We start from the raw sequence: 14,869 nt of genomic DNA, 5'->3' as shown, positions 1-14,869 counted from the left end.
TTCGGATTCTACGGCTAAAAGTAAGTAGGGATCGTCTAAAACTTTTTTTATATACAGGACAAATGACGCTGTAATAAACGAAATTAAATTTTTTCGATTTCTCCTACCTATGCATACAATTCTGCAATAAAAAATGCCAGGTTTTCATTGTAAAGAATCAAAAATGAGTCGTTACATTATTGACGGCAACTTGAATGGTGAAATCTACTGAGACATTTTGGAAAATAAACTGCCAACATTATTTGAAAACTTGAGCTTAGAAGTGCGATAATATACGTGGTTTCAACATGATGGTTCTCCAGCACACTAGTCGATGGTAGCACGTAAAGTACTTTGATCACTGGATCGGTAGAGTTGGTCCGCTAAATTTGCCTGCCAGATTACCAGATCTTAGTTCCCTAAATTTCTTTTTGTGGAGCTATCATTCTCAAAGACAAAGTTTACAAACAATAACCAACAACACGTGAGAATATGAAGATTGAGCGAATCAGAAATGCTTGTGGCCAGGGGACTTATGTAAATTAAGCACCCTGATAATGAGAGGCAAGAGGACTCACGTTAATCAAGCATTCCTAAAGGAATAGAAAACTACTTCATGCACATCGTTCTTCCTGGGTTACACTAAATATAGTTTATTCGCCAGCCGTTTACATTTCTACAGGTAACAATTTTCAAGTTATTCGAATATTGCAATATGAATAAACTTTTTTGACGACGAATTTTGAGTGTTTATACAAAACGTAGTATTTTTTATTGGTAACGTATTGCAGAATCGTATGCATAGGTTCTCAGTAGGAGAAATCGGAAAAATTTGAATTTTGTCGATTCAGCGCCATCTATCACGATCGAAAAAAATGTTTCAGACAAATCATACATACTTTTAGCCGTAGACTTCCAATCCTCAACAAAAAATAGCCGTTCAGTTAATGTCTTTCTCCCGCGGTTTAAATTTTGATTCTGGTTTTCGCAGAGTGCTTATTTTTCAAGATATTTGAAAGTTTCAAGTTAAAAACATCATCCTGTATTTTCTCTCTTCGTTATCCTGTTTATTTTATTTTGCGCTTTCATCTTATATTCATTTTTACAGAAATGCACCTTTTTCATTTTATGATTTATGTATTATTTTTGCTTTGGTTTCTTGTTTTTCTTTCACATATCTTTTTGTTTCTTTCTCCAATTATGGCGCTGAAATCACCTTCAATTATCATTATTTTTTGTTCCTTTTGTAATTTCAACGTCTATACAGGTCTTTATTTTGAAAATATTGGATTAATCCAGACTTATATTATAGACATGTTGTAATATTTTATTTTTCTTTCTGTCCAATATTTCTTGTTTATCTCTCACTATTCGCTTACTTGGTTCAGCGTTTCCTTGCCCAATTTTAATTCTTTCCACAGCATAATGAATCATTTCCCAATTCACTTTGTACTAACTTTGCATAAATTTCTTTCATTTTTCTATCTACTGTTCCATCTGTATCCGTGTTTCAACTCCATATATCATTTCCAAACTTTCAAAAAGTAACACTTGTCGCTTTTTATCGTTATCTGTGTTTAGCTAGCTGTTTTACATTATGACCTACACCACCCTTTGCCTAATAAGTATATCCTGAATATATATATTCTTTAATATCTAATGCTACTTTTTTTCAATGTAAGCATAATAAAATCGACACATAACTTATAAAATCCAGTAACACAAATTTGCAACTCTGAAGATTAAAATAGAATTGGTGTATGAAGGTGAATTAACATCAAAATACACCAACAGACGAGAACAATATAATTAATGTGTTTAAGATTCCCCAGAGAGATCCATTCACATTTTTCTTGTTGTACCTACTCTACTGTGTTAAATTAACAACACCAATATTCTTAATCACATCATGCCTAAGATGATACAAGCAATTCTTAGCCTTTGTTTTATGCATAATAACTTGCCAGACACCTTTATAGCAACGGATCTGAAAACAAAATCACATGGTTGAAAATGAAAAACATTGTTTGGAGGCTACTGATGTTTGTGATTAGTCCATAATAACTACAAACATGAACATCATCTACAGAAAGTGTTAAAAAATTTCAGATGGATCAAGTTGGAGTATTGTTCTTTTTAATTGCTTGACTTACAATAGGTCGATGATTTTAGGAGATATTCTAATAACCGGAATGTAACATCCTTTTCACCCACAAACAAGGTTACGGCAATAAACATGCTACCGTTCATAAATTTTATTACTTAAGGGTAATAACACGGTTTGTATAAAACAGATTCTTAGTAATCTAACTATTATCCTATGATGCAACTAATCTAACAAATTAAACCTTTACATAGACTTACCAGAACTAATTAAGACAGATGATAATTTTAAACAACGAACATTGCGACACCTACATTCATAAATATTATCCTGATGAAAAATAATGGCAGCAGGTATCGACCTTAACTTTAAAATCTGATAAGTTCACACGTTTGTTTGTTTAATTATTGCTGCTTTGTTCGGCTAAATGTTGTGGGATACGAAACATTAAGATGGAAGGTGAGGCTAATTTTGGCAACTTTTTACCAATTTTGTGCCAGGCTCAGATTTATGTTCTGTGGGAACTTTTATAACGCGCGGTTTTTCATAATTACAGAATATATAAATGATAATAAATTAACTTAATGGGTATGTTTATAATGCTATTAATTTTAAACAATACAAATGTCGTCAAAAGTAGCAAGTAAGTTAAAAGTTGTATTTATTAACACAATAGTGCTGTGTTTTATGTACAAAAATATAATTAAAAACGAAAAGTATGACAAGTGGATGCAAGATTTCGTTGACTAGTGTGGTGTTTTCACAAGTGTGTGTCGCAATTATGGTCTGATTTTTTGACCATGACTTCAGGGCGATTGGCCGCAATATTCTCCAATTTTCTCCGCAACACAATCGAATACGTCATAAGCAATATCGCAAGTTTTTCCTTGTTCTGAAACAAAAAATGGCAACGAATTAGCGAACATTTAGAAAATAATTATTATTAAAAATTGAGTAATTGAGGTCAACGATAAAAATTGAGAAATCTACAATCGTGGGAGAATACTACTACAACGGAGATTTATTGATTTGAAGTGTTATTTTTTAAGTCAGGTATAAAATATTAATACTACTCTAAAAATAAAGTTATTGTGGAGTTTTTATCTCTTCATAAATTATAAAAGCTCGGTATCAGAAATAAAATTATTTCAATAAAAGCACAAAAAATGTGTTCATAACACAGCAACACAACTTAAAATGAAACTACCAAATTTACAGAGAAACAGTCTTAAACCACGACCTATATGTTATTTTAATAAAGACAGAAATTTTAATAATACTTATATCCATAGCTGAAACAAACCTTCTAAAGATTGAGGCGATTTCACGAATTTTTTCTGTGCTTTGACCAAACAAACATTGACAGATTGTAGCGTGGCAATGATGTATTCCTTCTGACTTACTCCTTCGGTGTATAAAGAAACAAGGCCTTCGACAGTAGGAAAACCTTTTTCGTTGACCTGTAAACATAGACGATAAGTAAAAAATTCCATATAGCATCACAGAAAAGAAAGTTTTAAAGTAAAAAAAGAGAAAAAATAAAACGACACAACTTTTTCCGGTGTCTATTAATTTGGAACACGTTTCCATTAATTAGAAGGTGCTACCATCATTTCTGACAGGTATAACGCTAAATAAAAAGGTTTAAATTGCATCAGTCATAAAATATTCATTTCGTAATTTTAGTACTCCTATTATTTTAGGGCAGCGATGTTAAAGAAAAAAGTAATAGCTTTGATCAGTGTGTATCTAGTTAGGAAAAAATAATTATTATGGTAAAATAAGAACGGCAGATTACACTTAAAAGTATACACTATTTTCTGTAATGTTGTAATAATGATTATTACTCTTTGAATACAAGAATCTAATGTCTAATGTGCACCACAGAAATGTGCACTGAAAAATATCAATCAAAATCACCTCTGGAATTATATGTCATATGCAATTGATTACCTAATCCTAAAATCACAGTCAATAAATTACAGGAAAATAGCCAAAGGTGACTTTGACTATGATTATTATTGATTATTGTAAAACGTACTGTAGTGGGATGATTTCGTAAAGATTTAAATATGCAACGTTTTACAAGTGTACTAACAAAATCATGAACTATATCTATATGGTCAATATTTAGTTATAAAAGAATTAATTAATTTGAAGTAGCAGTTATTATGCTTTCGTAAGAGAAAACAACAAATTACAATTAAATCCTCATTTCCTTCAATTACACGGTCGTTGCGATGAGGCAAGTCTTACACATAATTGCACAAAACCCAGTCAATTCATAAACAATAAAGATCTTTTTCATTTCCTTTAATTTATTTAATGCTAATGATGTATTAAACAACATCAATTCCTGGGAGCATCTTTTATACAGGTATAGAGAATATTTTTTCTTCAGATTTGGGTCTACAAGTGTTAACACAAAAAAATGATTTAAGTTTATGTAGACAGAAATCCCCTCGCCCTTCAACTACAATACAACAATCCAGCTTTTTTGACAAATTATAAAATTTGATTTTGCGAATTATTTTTTTATGATGAACCTTATAAGTTAAAATAACGAAATCTGTAGGTAGCGTTAAAACAAAGGTATGTTTCATGCAAATTTTTCTATTAGGAACTTTTGAGATGATGAATTTTGATTAACGATTTACTGTGCTTATGATAACAGCAAAAAGTTAAACAATTTTTACAAAAATCAGGATGTCTATGGTAAATCTATAATAATGGATTCATAACCCACAGTTGTAGGAGTGTGCTATTTTATGAAAGTTACGTGAGATTTGCTACGCAAAATTTTGAGGTAACGTCATCATGTTGTCGGTGGGGATAATTAGGCAACATTTAGTTAACTTTTTACCATCTCTACGATGCTCCTAATTTACATATAAAATGTCTAATAAAAATCAGTATAGGCGACAGACCACCGGCAGACGACAGACAGCCAGACGGAAACGGGGACCTACTTTTTCGCACTCTAGGAATTATAAAATCTTGAGAAAACATAAAAGCAGCGATTCGCCCGATAGACTCTATTCCTAATACAACACTTACTGAATTTAAGTTCGGGAAGTAAAAAAACTAGGAAAACAGAGTAAAACGTAAAATTTTGGCAACTCCAGTCGAGCCAGATTTTTCCTTGTAATTTATAACTTTTTGCTTTTGTTTTAACCATTCATTTCAATATAATTCATTCATTTTTGTGCTTTGGGAAACAAGAATATGTATGCGATTTTGATGTAACACGTGTTTCGGCCTGTACCAGTGATTGTAAGAAAAACTATAAAAATTCATTTTGAGACTTATATTTTTTACGACAATCCTTAATATTTATGTTAAAATAAAAACAGAGACGAATTATCAAACTGTGGGTAAAGTAGTATGCTATATTGCTATTTCGTAATACATTTTGTGGAGACGTCTTCAATTTTTGATAAGCATAGTTAACATTAATAACAACAATACTTTATACCTAGAATGCTGGGCTAATTAAGTAAGTTTTTGATTTAATTAATAAAAAAAATATGGATACGTTATTAAACCACAATAAAGGAGAATTTCGCATTATAATTAATGTCAGTCAAAATTTATTCACCAAAATGATGACATCATGGGGTTTTTGGAAAAGGTAGACAAATGAATTCTAATTGCCGATTTACCATATGTGTGCTAACCGCAAAGCGTGTGGAAACTTTCAGAACAATCAGTTTCCTGGTTACTAACTTAAATTGTCAAATTTTGCTTTTTATCCAAAAACTCATGTGCATAAGGCCAAAATAGGGTAAATTAATCGATCACAGTTATAAAAGTTTATTATTTAATCAATTTGTTTATTATTATATGCTTGTCAAAATTTTTAAATTACGTCATCAAAATTTTGGTAAGACCAGTTCTAACAAATATAAAGAAAAATTTCTCTAGAATTTTTTTTTATATTTTACTCTGTACACGACATTCGTGAAATATTTCTAAAATTTTACGAATCTCTTTAACAGTTTCGGAGTTCTGGTGTCAAATAAAATCGCCAATCACAAGTACACGACTAAATTTACCAAGTAAAATTTTGAGTTGACGTCATCAAATTGTTCGTGGGGATAATTAGACAAATACATTGCTTCTAAAATTTGACAACAATCATCTTCGTTAGTTTCGGAGATTTGGCCATCTAGTAAAAATCGAGACAGATGACAGACGACCGATCGACGAAAGCGAGTGATCTATTTTTTCTTACTCAAGGGGTCATCAAACGTCGAGAAAACATAAAAGTAGTCATCGCCGGATGGACCCTGTTATAATTCTCCTTAGCTTCAGCTCGGGAAGATTAAAGAAATGGAAATATGAAATGAAGACGAAACACATAAATTCCCAGACAGGAAAAATATGGAATTTAAAAGAGCAGAAAGCATAGAAGAAATGGTTGAACTAAACACTTAAATAGAAGTGATATAGGATATAGAAAAAAGAATATAATGTAGCAAAGGTAAAAATTGTGAGAATTGAAAATTTCCTTTTAATAAATTTACAGTAAATACACCAATATGAATGGATGTTCAGGAACACAAAATAAACCGACAAATCGAAAAACTAAATAAGTTTGAAAGGTAAGTGCAAATGTGCAAAGATCACCAACAACGGAAGGAAAATAAAAGTGTAAACATACGCAAAAGTACATTATTCAAAACGAATAAAGCCAGAAGAAAGAGAAAATTTATAAAATAGCAAATTTAAAACAAAGTAAATTTAAAAAGTAAAGACTAATTAAGTAAAAATGTAAAATTAGTTACTTTTGTCGAACATTTTAGTATCACTGTTTATCAAAATGAAACGACATGCTAAAAATTGTACTGTGTGTAATCATAAGACAAAATGAATAAGATAAACTTCCCATAATAATATATAACTCAACACAAATCAGATCCACCAAATTGTTGTATTGTATGTATAATAGATATTTATTTTATTAGGAGTTTAAGTGATACTTTATGTGACGGAGTATGGACGATTAAACGCCGAGCAATAGCGAGGCGAATTAAGTCCATACGAGTCACATAAAGTCACTTAAACTCCGAATGAAATACAATATTTTATTTTCAAACGATTAATCTTCTTTTGAAATGATTATTTCCCATCTTCTTGCTTCATTAAGGAATTGCCTTGATTTCACTTACCATGGTTACTATGGTTGACAACCACTATGATTTTCACATATTTATACTCCGGCGGGGTATAAATGCTTTATTTATACGCCGGCGGAGTATAAGCAGTACTTATACGCCGCTCAAACACGGTGTCATAGAAATGACACTTAAACCCCGGTAAAACCGTCATATAAGTGTCAGTTATATGACGTTTGAAAATAAAATATTTTTTTGTATAACGTAAAATGTATACATTTTCGAGGGATGAATATAAAATAAAGCAAGAAGAATAATTATAATAAAACCATGTTTTCCAAAGGGTTGTGTTGTCTTTACACGTCGGTATTAAACGAATTAATTTTTTCGCATCTAACATTAACATTCTGTCACAATACATTTCATAACGATTGTCTAGAAAATGGTTTGACAGTTGCTAAACGAAAAAACCACATCCACTGTTTTTGTTTACATAATACATTAGCGCAATTTAAATATTTCAAAACATGTTTCAGGTATTAATAAAATTGTTCTAATTGTATAACTATTACCACACATGCCTTTTTATAATTTTACCTAAATACTAAATATCATAAAAGACCTCCATCAACTGTAATTACTACATTTTACAATCAATAATTACTGAAGTTAAGAAATTTCACTGACAAATATAATCAACAATTTGTCAACACATCGTAATTTTTAATTCGATTAGTCGTTTAGCTTTTGATAATAATAATTAGCCGTCGTTTCAATTCACGTTCACCTTTACAAAATATTATCAGTTTTGTGAAATATAAAAATTACAAAAACTTACCGCTTTCATTTTGCGATAGACGCACTGTAGGAGACACTAAAACAAAAATATGTTAAAATCAAAAGAAATGAAATGAGGAAATAGATTCTTGTTTTTTCGCGTTCTTAATGACTTTAATTAACTAATAAACCCAGATACACATTTCTACATCATATCCCCCAAAATTAAAAAAAAAACAATAAAAAAAAATAAATCAAATATCCTGTTTATAACAATACAAATACCCGTCAATTACAATTACGTAATTGATGGTAAATTTCTGTATGAAGTCAGACACAACATAATATGATAACCAGTTTAGAAAGCTGATTGCAAAAGTAAAACTGGCACATCGGACGCCAGCACTTTTGAAGTGCACTTAAATTGCTGGGAGCAAATGTCAAAATGTGCATGCTTGGTTTATCGTCGAAACGAAGTGCTCATGTAATAACAGAGAAGAATTCTTTACTGGGTCACTTCCATTACATATAGGTACTTACCCCAGCAATGCGTTTCTCATCGTCGGAAAACGTGTCACGCTTGGATCTGCTTTTTTCGTGCAAACTAAGCGCTTCCAGGGCCTCTAAAATTAAAATAAAGTATCCAAATATAAACAAGAGTTGCTAAATGGTGTTTAATTTTAATGGTAGAAAGTGAATTATTATCTTGTTTGAAGAAGTTTGCCGCATTAATACTTTCTGTTGAGCACTTTCAAACCAGATAAAGGTAGTTAAATAGGTAGAAGCGGAAAATAGTGAAAATGTTGTCTATTACCAATTACATTTTAAGTAGGTATAGTAATAAAATTAAATAAATAATTTTTTGATACAAAATTTATTATTTATGGCAATTTTTGCATCGGTATTATATTGTGATTATCATCTTAATAAAAGTTTAAAAGTAATTTTCAACATTGTTTAACAATTCATTTGACATTTAAAATATACAATGTTATGAATGTAAATTTCAAAATTGCGGCTTATTTAACAAGAAATTTATGCAAAAAAAATTTTAAATGTCAGAACTTTCTATTATCTACAGTTTAATTTTTTTTTTCTTATGTTTAAGATACTGTATAACAAATTGCGAAACAAAATAAAATTAGGAAACAAGAAGAATGATTTTAATTATTATCTGTGTTGTGTAGTAACAATTATTTATTAATATTGTAGAATGATATGTAAAAATCTGAAAATAACATAAATTGGTAATACTTTAAAACCAAAAATGATTTGTTTGATAACTGCTAGATATTAGATGTATGGTAGTACTTTTCCATACATTTCTTTCCTTTTCTTCCCTGCTTTTATTTTTAAGCGTTAATTAAATATTAAATTTACTTTGTAGCGCAACTTTTCTCATTAATAAAAACAAACAACTTAAAAAAAAAAATTCATGTTTGTATACATATATGCTCTACGACCTTGGTCGCAATTGTCAAGTAAGATGACAGTAATCTTTTTTTTTAGTTAGGTACATAAAACTGACCACTACGTAGCTTCGTCTTGAAAATAGAAAAATGTTTTTACTTCAATTTTAGTCAAGACAAGACATATGCTGAGATTATTTTATCTTATTATCTTCATAGATTTTAAATTTAAATTTAAAATACGTGATGTTTTGACGTCAGAAAAGTAGATTTATTCAAATTAGATACACGTTTCCAAGTAAAAAATTAATCCATGCTAATGATTTGCGTTTTGATATTTTTATTTCCTTTTGTACATTTACGTATAATTATCAGTCAAAACTTGTTGTTTTTATATTAAACATATACGTATTATCTAATAAATTAATGACATTGAACAAATATTCAATATAATTTTTATTTTTTTATAATAAATTATAGTCTCAACTACAGCAACCAAAAAATAAGACACATTTTTCGTTTAATAAAGATGTAAAATGTTCAGAAGGGTACGTGTTTTCGTAAATTTTATGTGATTTAAATATACAGGTTTTGTAGTCTCTTCTAAAGTAATAAGGCAATATTTGTATAACGAAACGAATCCGGCCCAGCAGGTTAGACACGACTTGAAACAGGAAATGAGAAAAAAACACATTTTTATAAAGATGACTAAAAGCTGAAATCGTTTATCTTAAACAAAGGATAATAACAGCATTAATTGTTTATAAGTGAATGGCATTCTTCATGGACATGTATCACTATAATTTTCCTTCAGTTCAATAACTGTAAAAACCTAGCATATTAAATGTGTGGAATTTTTAGAATAAAAAACGTTTTGCTGTATATTTTTTGCCATTATTCTGAAACCGGCTTCAGTGCACGTTTAGTATTAACTACGCTATTTAAAAAAAAAATCACCTATACTTCAATCTTACCAGATAAAATAGCTAGTTTTATTTCATCCTGACACTGGTTGATAACATCTTCAATTTTTTTAGGGGCTGTTGGTGGAATATCACATTTGTGTTTCTGCGCCTACATAAAAAAAATCTATGAAAACTACTGTTACCATATAGTTTTTGACTTTACCTTGGATTCTGTAACGACAATAACGAGAATGGCAAAAATCACAAGACCTTTGACGCACATTTTGACACTGACCATCCGCACTTGCTCAGCGAAAGAAATAAAATGATTCACAGGAGCACTGTTGCAGGTGATTTTGTAAAAGTGACTCGTTACTCAACAATACTAGAGCAAGTCGAGGTATGAAATCAAGAAGTTCAATTGTTGGAGCTTCACATGTACAAGAAATGTGTATCGAACTTGGGCCGATGGGGATATTGTGAACGCTGGGAATCAGACAGAGCCAATAAAAATCGATGGTTTTAACGTTGTTGAAACAAATGCAAATGTGCGTCTTACAAACATTTACTATAAGGTTTATAAATATTCAGGTGCAATACACTTTCACTATTAAATAATTTATCAATGCGTCGACCTGGTTGAAGATGGTTCAAGGAGATAAGCATAGGCTCCACGTTCTGTAGCAAACAATCATTTAAGAGACTTTAAAAAGTCAAATTTTCAAATTTATTTCGACTAATCAAATTTTGTTTGATTACTTACCTACTACTTAAGTAAACTAAAAAGATTAATTTTTATTAATTAATTTTATATTAATAAGTAGTGGTAGAGAAAATTCTGTCATAACTATTATAAATTCAATTATTCATTGCTAGACTGGTAATAATTAAGTACCAATTTATATGCTTATATGTAGACAATTTATTATATCGTATTATTTTGAAACTGTCTAAACTACTCTAAACAAACTGGTATTTTTAATAAAATTGCGTCAATTAAAACACCTACTGCAAATTTTGTCCAGTTTCTAATTACCGTTTGTTTGCAAATCTGTAATTGTCAAAATGTCATATTTATGACATATTGGCATATATCACCGTTTCCTTCTGTGCTATTCCTTCTTTAAAAATATAGGTCTTATAATGTGTCATTAACAGTGCAATATGTTACATAAGAACCATTTTTATAACTAGTATGAGTTTACCACATACGTAATTGCTTCCTTTTCCTCAAAACATTAGATTTTAATTTTAAATGGCTTTGAATAAGTAATGATTTCGTTATGTTCACTTTGTTGAATAACGAGATAATGAAAGTGTATTTTTAAAATTACCTATTTATTGTACTACCTTCCTCCATTTCACCATCGTTCTCATTTAATTAAAGATACAGATCGTATGTACACATTTAGGAAGCATTTTCGTTGGTTATATTAATTTTAACATTTACAAAAATTTTTGCTCTCCAAAATCTTTAATGTATAGAAATGGATGTGTACTTTCTAAAATATAAATGATTAATGATCAAACCTAATTTATTTAATTTTATTAAATCTCATTAATTAAAAAAAGTGCGTGATTTATTGCATTTTAAACAAGGTTTACTGAAAAGATCACGTCTCATAGTAAGTTAACGAAAATATGAAGGTTTTTCGTTTACATAAAAAAACGCGTTAAGTGTTGTCCGTTTTAGGTACCGCATATTAATGATGTCACGAGACGAGACCAGAATTGCAAATTTCTCGTCTGAATTTTGAGTTTGTATTAGTCTGGACTTGTTCGCATGCGTGTCTGGGACGTGGATACAAGACTGGATCATATAATTTCATTATCTTGCTTTTTACTACTTTTTTTTGATAAAAATAGTAAAAAATAATCACACTGATTTTTGAAAAAAAAATGTTTAACACTCTCCAGTGGCGCTCGTCTTTTTTGTCAATAACTTTAAAAACTAATCACTTGTTTTCGCGTCTTCCACAAGAGCTTTTTTGCTCATGTACAACTGCAACAACTAGCGAAACAAGTTTACTTATTTTTTGTATGTCTATTTTAAGTATTATTTATTAACCAAATACTTGCACAAACCCGGCGTCAAGGTTGTTACTGGAACAATAATTTTTTTTCAATCTATCGTAATGCAGCTTTATGATGTTCCTATTATTTTTCTAAATAATGTAGTTCCGTAACCCTTCTCTTCGTATTAATTCCAAAAGTGAAAGTATAAACTTTTTTAAAAGAATACTATACATTTAAATGTAATTTTAGGCGAGAACAACAAGTACAAAAGAATTAAAATAAATACAAACTATATAACTTCCGCAGTTCATACTGCCATTAATTTTTTTTATTTTTTTAAGCTTGGCTTGTAGAGGAGAGGAGTGGAGTGGAAAATACTTAGTTTATGCAACAGACTTTTTTATTTATTGCAACTGCCCTATAAAGCCAAATCGTAAAAAACATAATTATGATTTTATTTTAAACGAAATAATTTCAGAATTTTTTGTGAATAGTCTGTATTATTTCAGTTTAGTGACAAAAACGAAATGTTTACTTAAAATGGCTATATTTAAGTGCACAATATTGTACATTAATTTTAATGTTTAATGTAGTGTGATTTAGCAATAACATTTTAATAATACATTGGTTCACAAATTTTCATCAAGTTTTCTTTTTTGACTTCTTTTGAATTCATATCCACCATAACAATTCCATCGCGTCTAGAACCTGAGTTAAACTGGTCAGTGTTCTAAAACAAAAAACTTAAGTAGGTACTTTGCATTTTAGTTGAATTGAAAACTCCAATTGAATGCACTTTTAAGATAGTTTGTAATCTGTTTTAAAGCAAACCTGACCTGACCTGACCTGACCTGATCTGACCTGACCTGACCTGCCTTGACCTGACTTGACCTGACCCAACTTTGAACCAGTGCGCAAAAAATATAGACAGTGTAAAAATGCTCAAGACAGTTTTTGGGACGTACATTTATGGAAAGTTTGTGTTTTGGTTTTTGGTAAAAGTAGTCGAGTTATCGCCGAGTTACTACAAACAGCGTATTACTTTGGTATGTCTGTCATTATCTAAGATAAGAACTGGGTGCCGCATATATTTTGTAACAGTTGCAGAAAGATTTTGACTTTGTGGGCTGCTGTTGAGCCAGTTTTTTCCATTTGACATGACGAGAACCTACAAATCATAAAGTAGATTTTTCTTCATATCATTCAGTTGCCGACACCAAAATAACTGTTTAAAGAAATAGTGTATTTTGGAAAAAGAGGTATACAATTTGTTTCTCTCGCGATATAAACGGACTCTTTGAACAAATGAGTCAACCTTATGATCCAAAAGATTATTGATTCTTCAAAAAGTAGTTTAGAAGTTCTATTAGTGCATGACGGAAATGAAAAACTCTCAGTTCCTGTTGGACATGTTGTAAACACAAAACGTTCTTAGTGGAAGGTCTGCGGCGACCTTAAAGTAATAGGTTTGCTCTTGGATCTTCAAGGTGGATTCACAAAATACTCATGTTTGATGCATCATGTGTTTGTGGGATAACAAAGCGAGAGAGCATCATTAATTATATCCGAAAAGAATGACTTTTGAGATTGGCATTTATATCACCAGGTCAAATAAATGTATGTAGTCAGTGGTTGGAAGTAATTCAATTACAAGTAATCCATTACTGTAATTCAATTCCTTTTAAGTAATGAGTACTTGTAATGTATTACTTTTCAAAAAATTTAATGAGTAATTGTAACGAATTGCTTTTTTTGAGTAATTCAGTCACTTTAACAATTACTTTTTGCAATTACTTTTAACCCAAATACTCAAAAATATTGTTTTGTTTTTTACCACGAATCGTTTATCTGATCTGATTATTATACCTAGTTCGTCCCCACAAAAAGAAGATTAACACAGTAGGGACTTAAAATCTAAAACGAGTTTAGCGCAGAATTTGTTAAGAAATCAGGAAATTATTGAAGCAATTCGACTCAAAACATCTCTACATAATAAATTTAAAAATTTAAAACCCAATACTATTATGACCGTTTTAAATATTATAGATCTAAATCCAAACTTTTAATGCACAATGGTTACCTTCGGTATCTAAACGAAATACAGCCATCAATCTCATCAGACCCCAAAAAATTTTGGACGTATGTTCAATCCAGAAAAGGAAAATCTAGAATCCCAGGACTCATGAGATATCTAAATCAAGAACTTGAAACACCGCAAAATATTGTTAATGCATTTGGTGAATTTTTTGAAAACGTCTAGGCTCCTCCACATTCTAGAAATTTTAATATAAGAAATGAAGACCCAATAATCTGCAAATAAAGATTGATATAGAAATATTAGAAACTCTAAATCAAAGTAAAAACTCAATGACAGCCGGTCTGGATAATATCCCAAGTTTCCTCCTAAAGGATGTTGCCTCAATTTTTGTAACACCGTTATTTTACTTGTTTAATATTATTATCAAATATTCATCATTTCCCACGATTTGGAAGAAAGCTAGTATTACACCCGATTTCAAGAAAGGAGATCCCACATTGAAAATTACCGACCTATCTGCATAC

General features: G+C 30.3%; 1 protein-coding gene and 1 long non-coding RNA gene across 2 annotated transcripts; both read right to left on the bottom strand.

Annotated features, from left to right (window-relative positions):
* Positions 1-2,727: 2,727 nt before the first annotated feature.
* LOC135122679 (general odorant-binding protein 70) lies at positions 2,728-10,776 on the bottom strand. The gene is made up of 6 exons (XM_064047034.1): positions 10,515-10,776; positions 10,361-10,460; positions 8,518-8,600; positions 8,039-8,074; positions 3,387-3,543; positions 2,728-2,975 (listed from the first exon to the last, which is right to left on the bottom strand). The coding sequence occupies exons 1-6, from the start codon at positions 10,587-10,589 to the stop codon at positions 2,890-2,892; spliced, it is 537 nt and encodes a 178-aa protein (XP_063903104.1). The 5' UTR covers positions 10,590-10,776; the 3' UTR covers positions 2,728-2,889.
* A 2,061-nt stretch (positions 10,777-12,837) lies between these two features.
* On the bottom strand, positions 12,838-14,524 carry LOC135119430 (uncharacterized). Its single transcript, XR_010278216.1, has 2 exons — positions 14,388-14,524; positions 12,838-13,037 (listed from the first exon to the last, which is right to left on the bottom strand). It is a non-coding gene; the product is annotated as an uncharacterized LOC135119430 (long non-coding RNA).
* Positions 14,525-14,869: the final 345 nt, after the last annotated feature.

Source organism: Zophobas morio, unplaced genomic scaffold (assembly GCF_036711695.1).
Source record: "Zophobas morio isolate AGI-343-1 ecotype UQ-CSIRO unplaced genomic scaffold, CSIRO_AGI_Zmor_V1 ptg000005l, whole genome shotgun sequence".
Lineage (NCBI taxonomy): Eukaryota > Metazoa > Arthropoda > Insecta > Coleoptera > Tenebrionidae > Zophobas > Zophobas morio.
Note: the sequence above shows the minus strand (reverse complement) of the source record. Positions and strands in the feature narration are given on the sequence as shown.

Excerpts from the sequence above, each read along its gene's own strand:
- LOC135122679 (XM_064047034.1), bottom strand. The coding sequence starts at position 10,589 with ATGGTCAGTGTCAAAATGTGCGTCAAAGGTCTTGTGATTTTTGCCATT. Across the intron at positions 8,601-10,360 it reads AAAACTAGCTATTTTATCTG|AGGCCCTGGAAGCGCTTAGT; the intron begins GTAAGATTGAAG and ends TTTTAATTTTAG. Across the intron at positions 2,976-3,386 it reads ATCGCCTCAATCTTTAGAAG|AACAAGGAAAAACTTGCGAT; the intron begins GTTTGTTTCAGC and ends TTTTTGTTTCAG.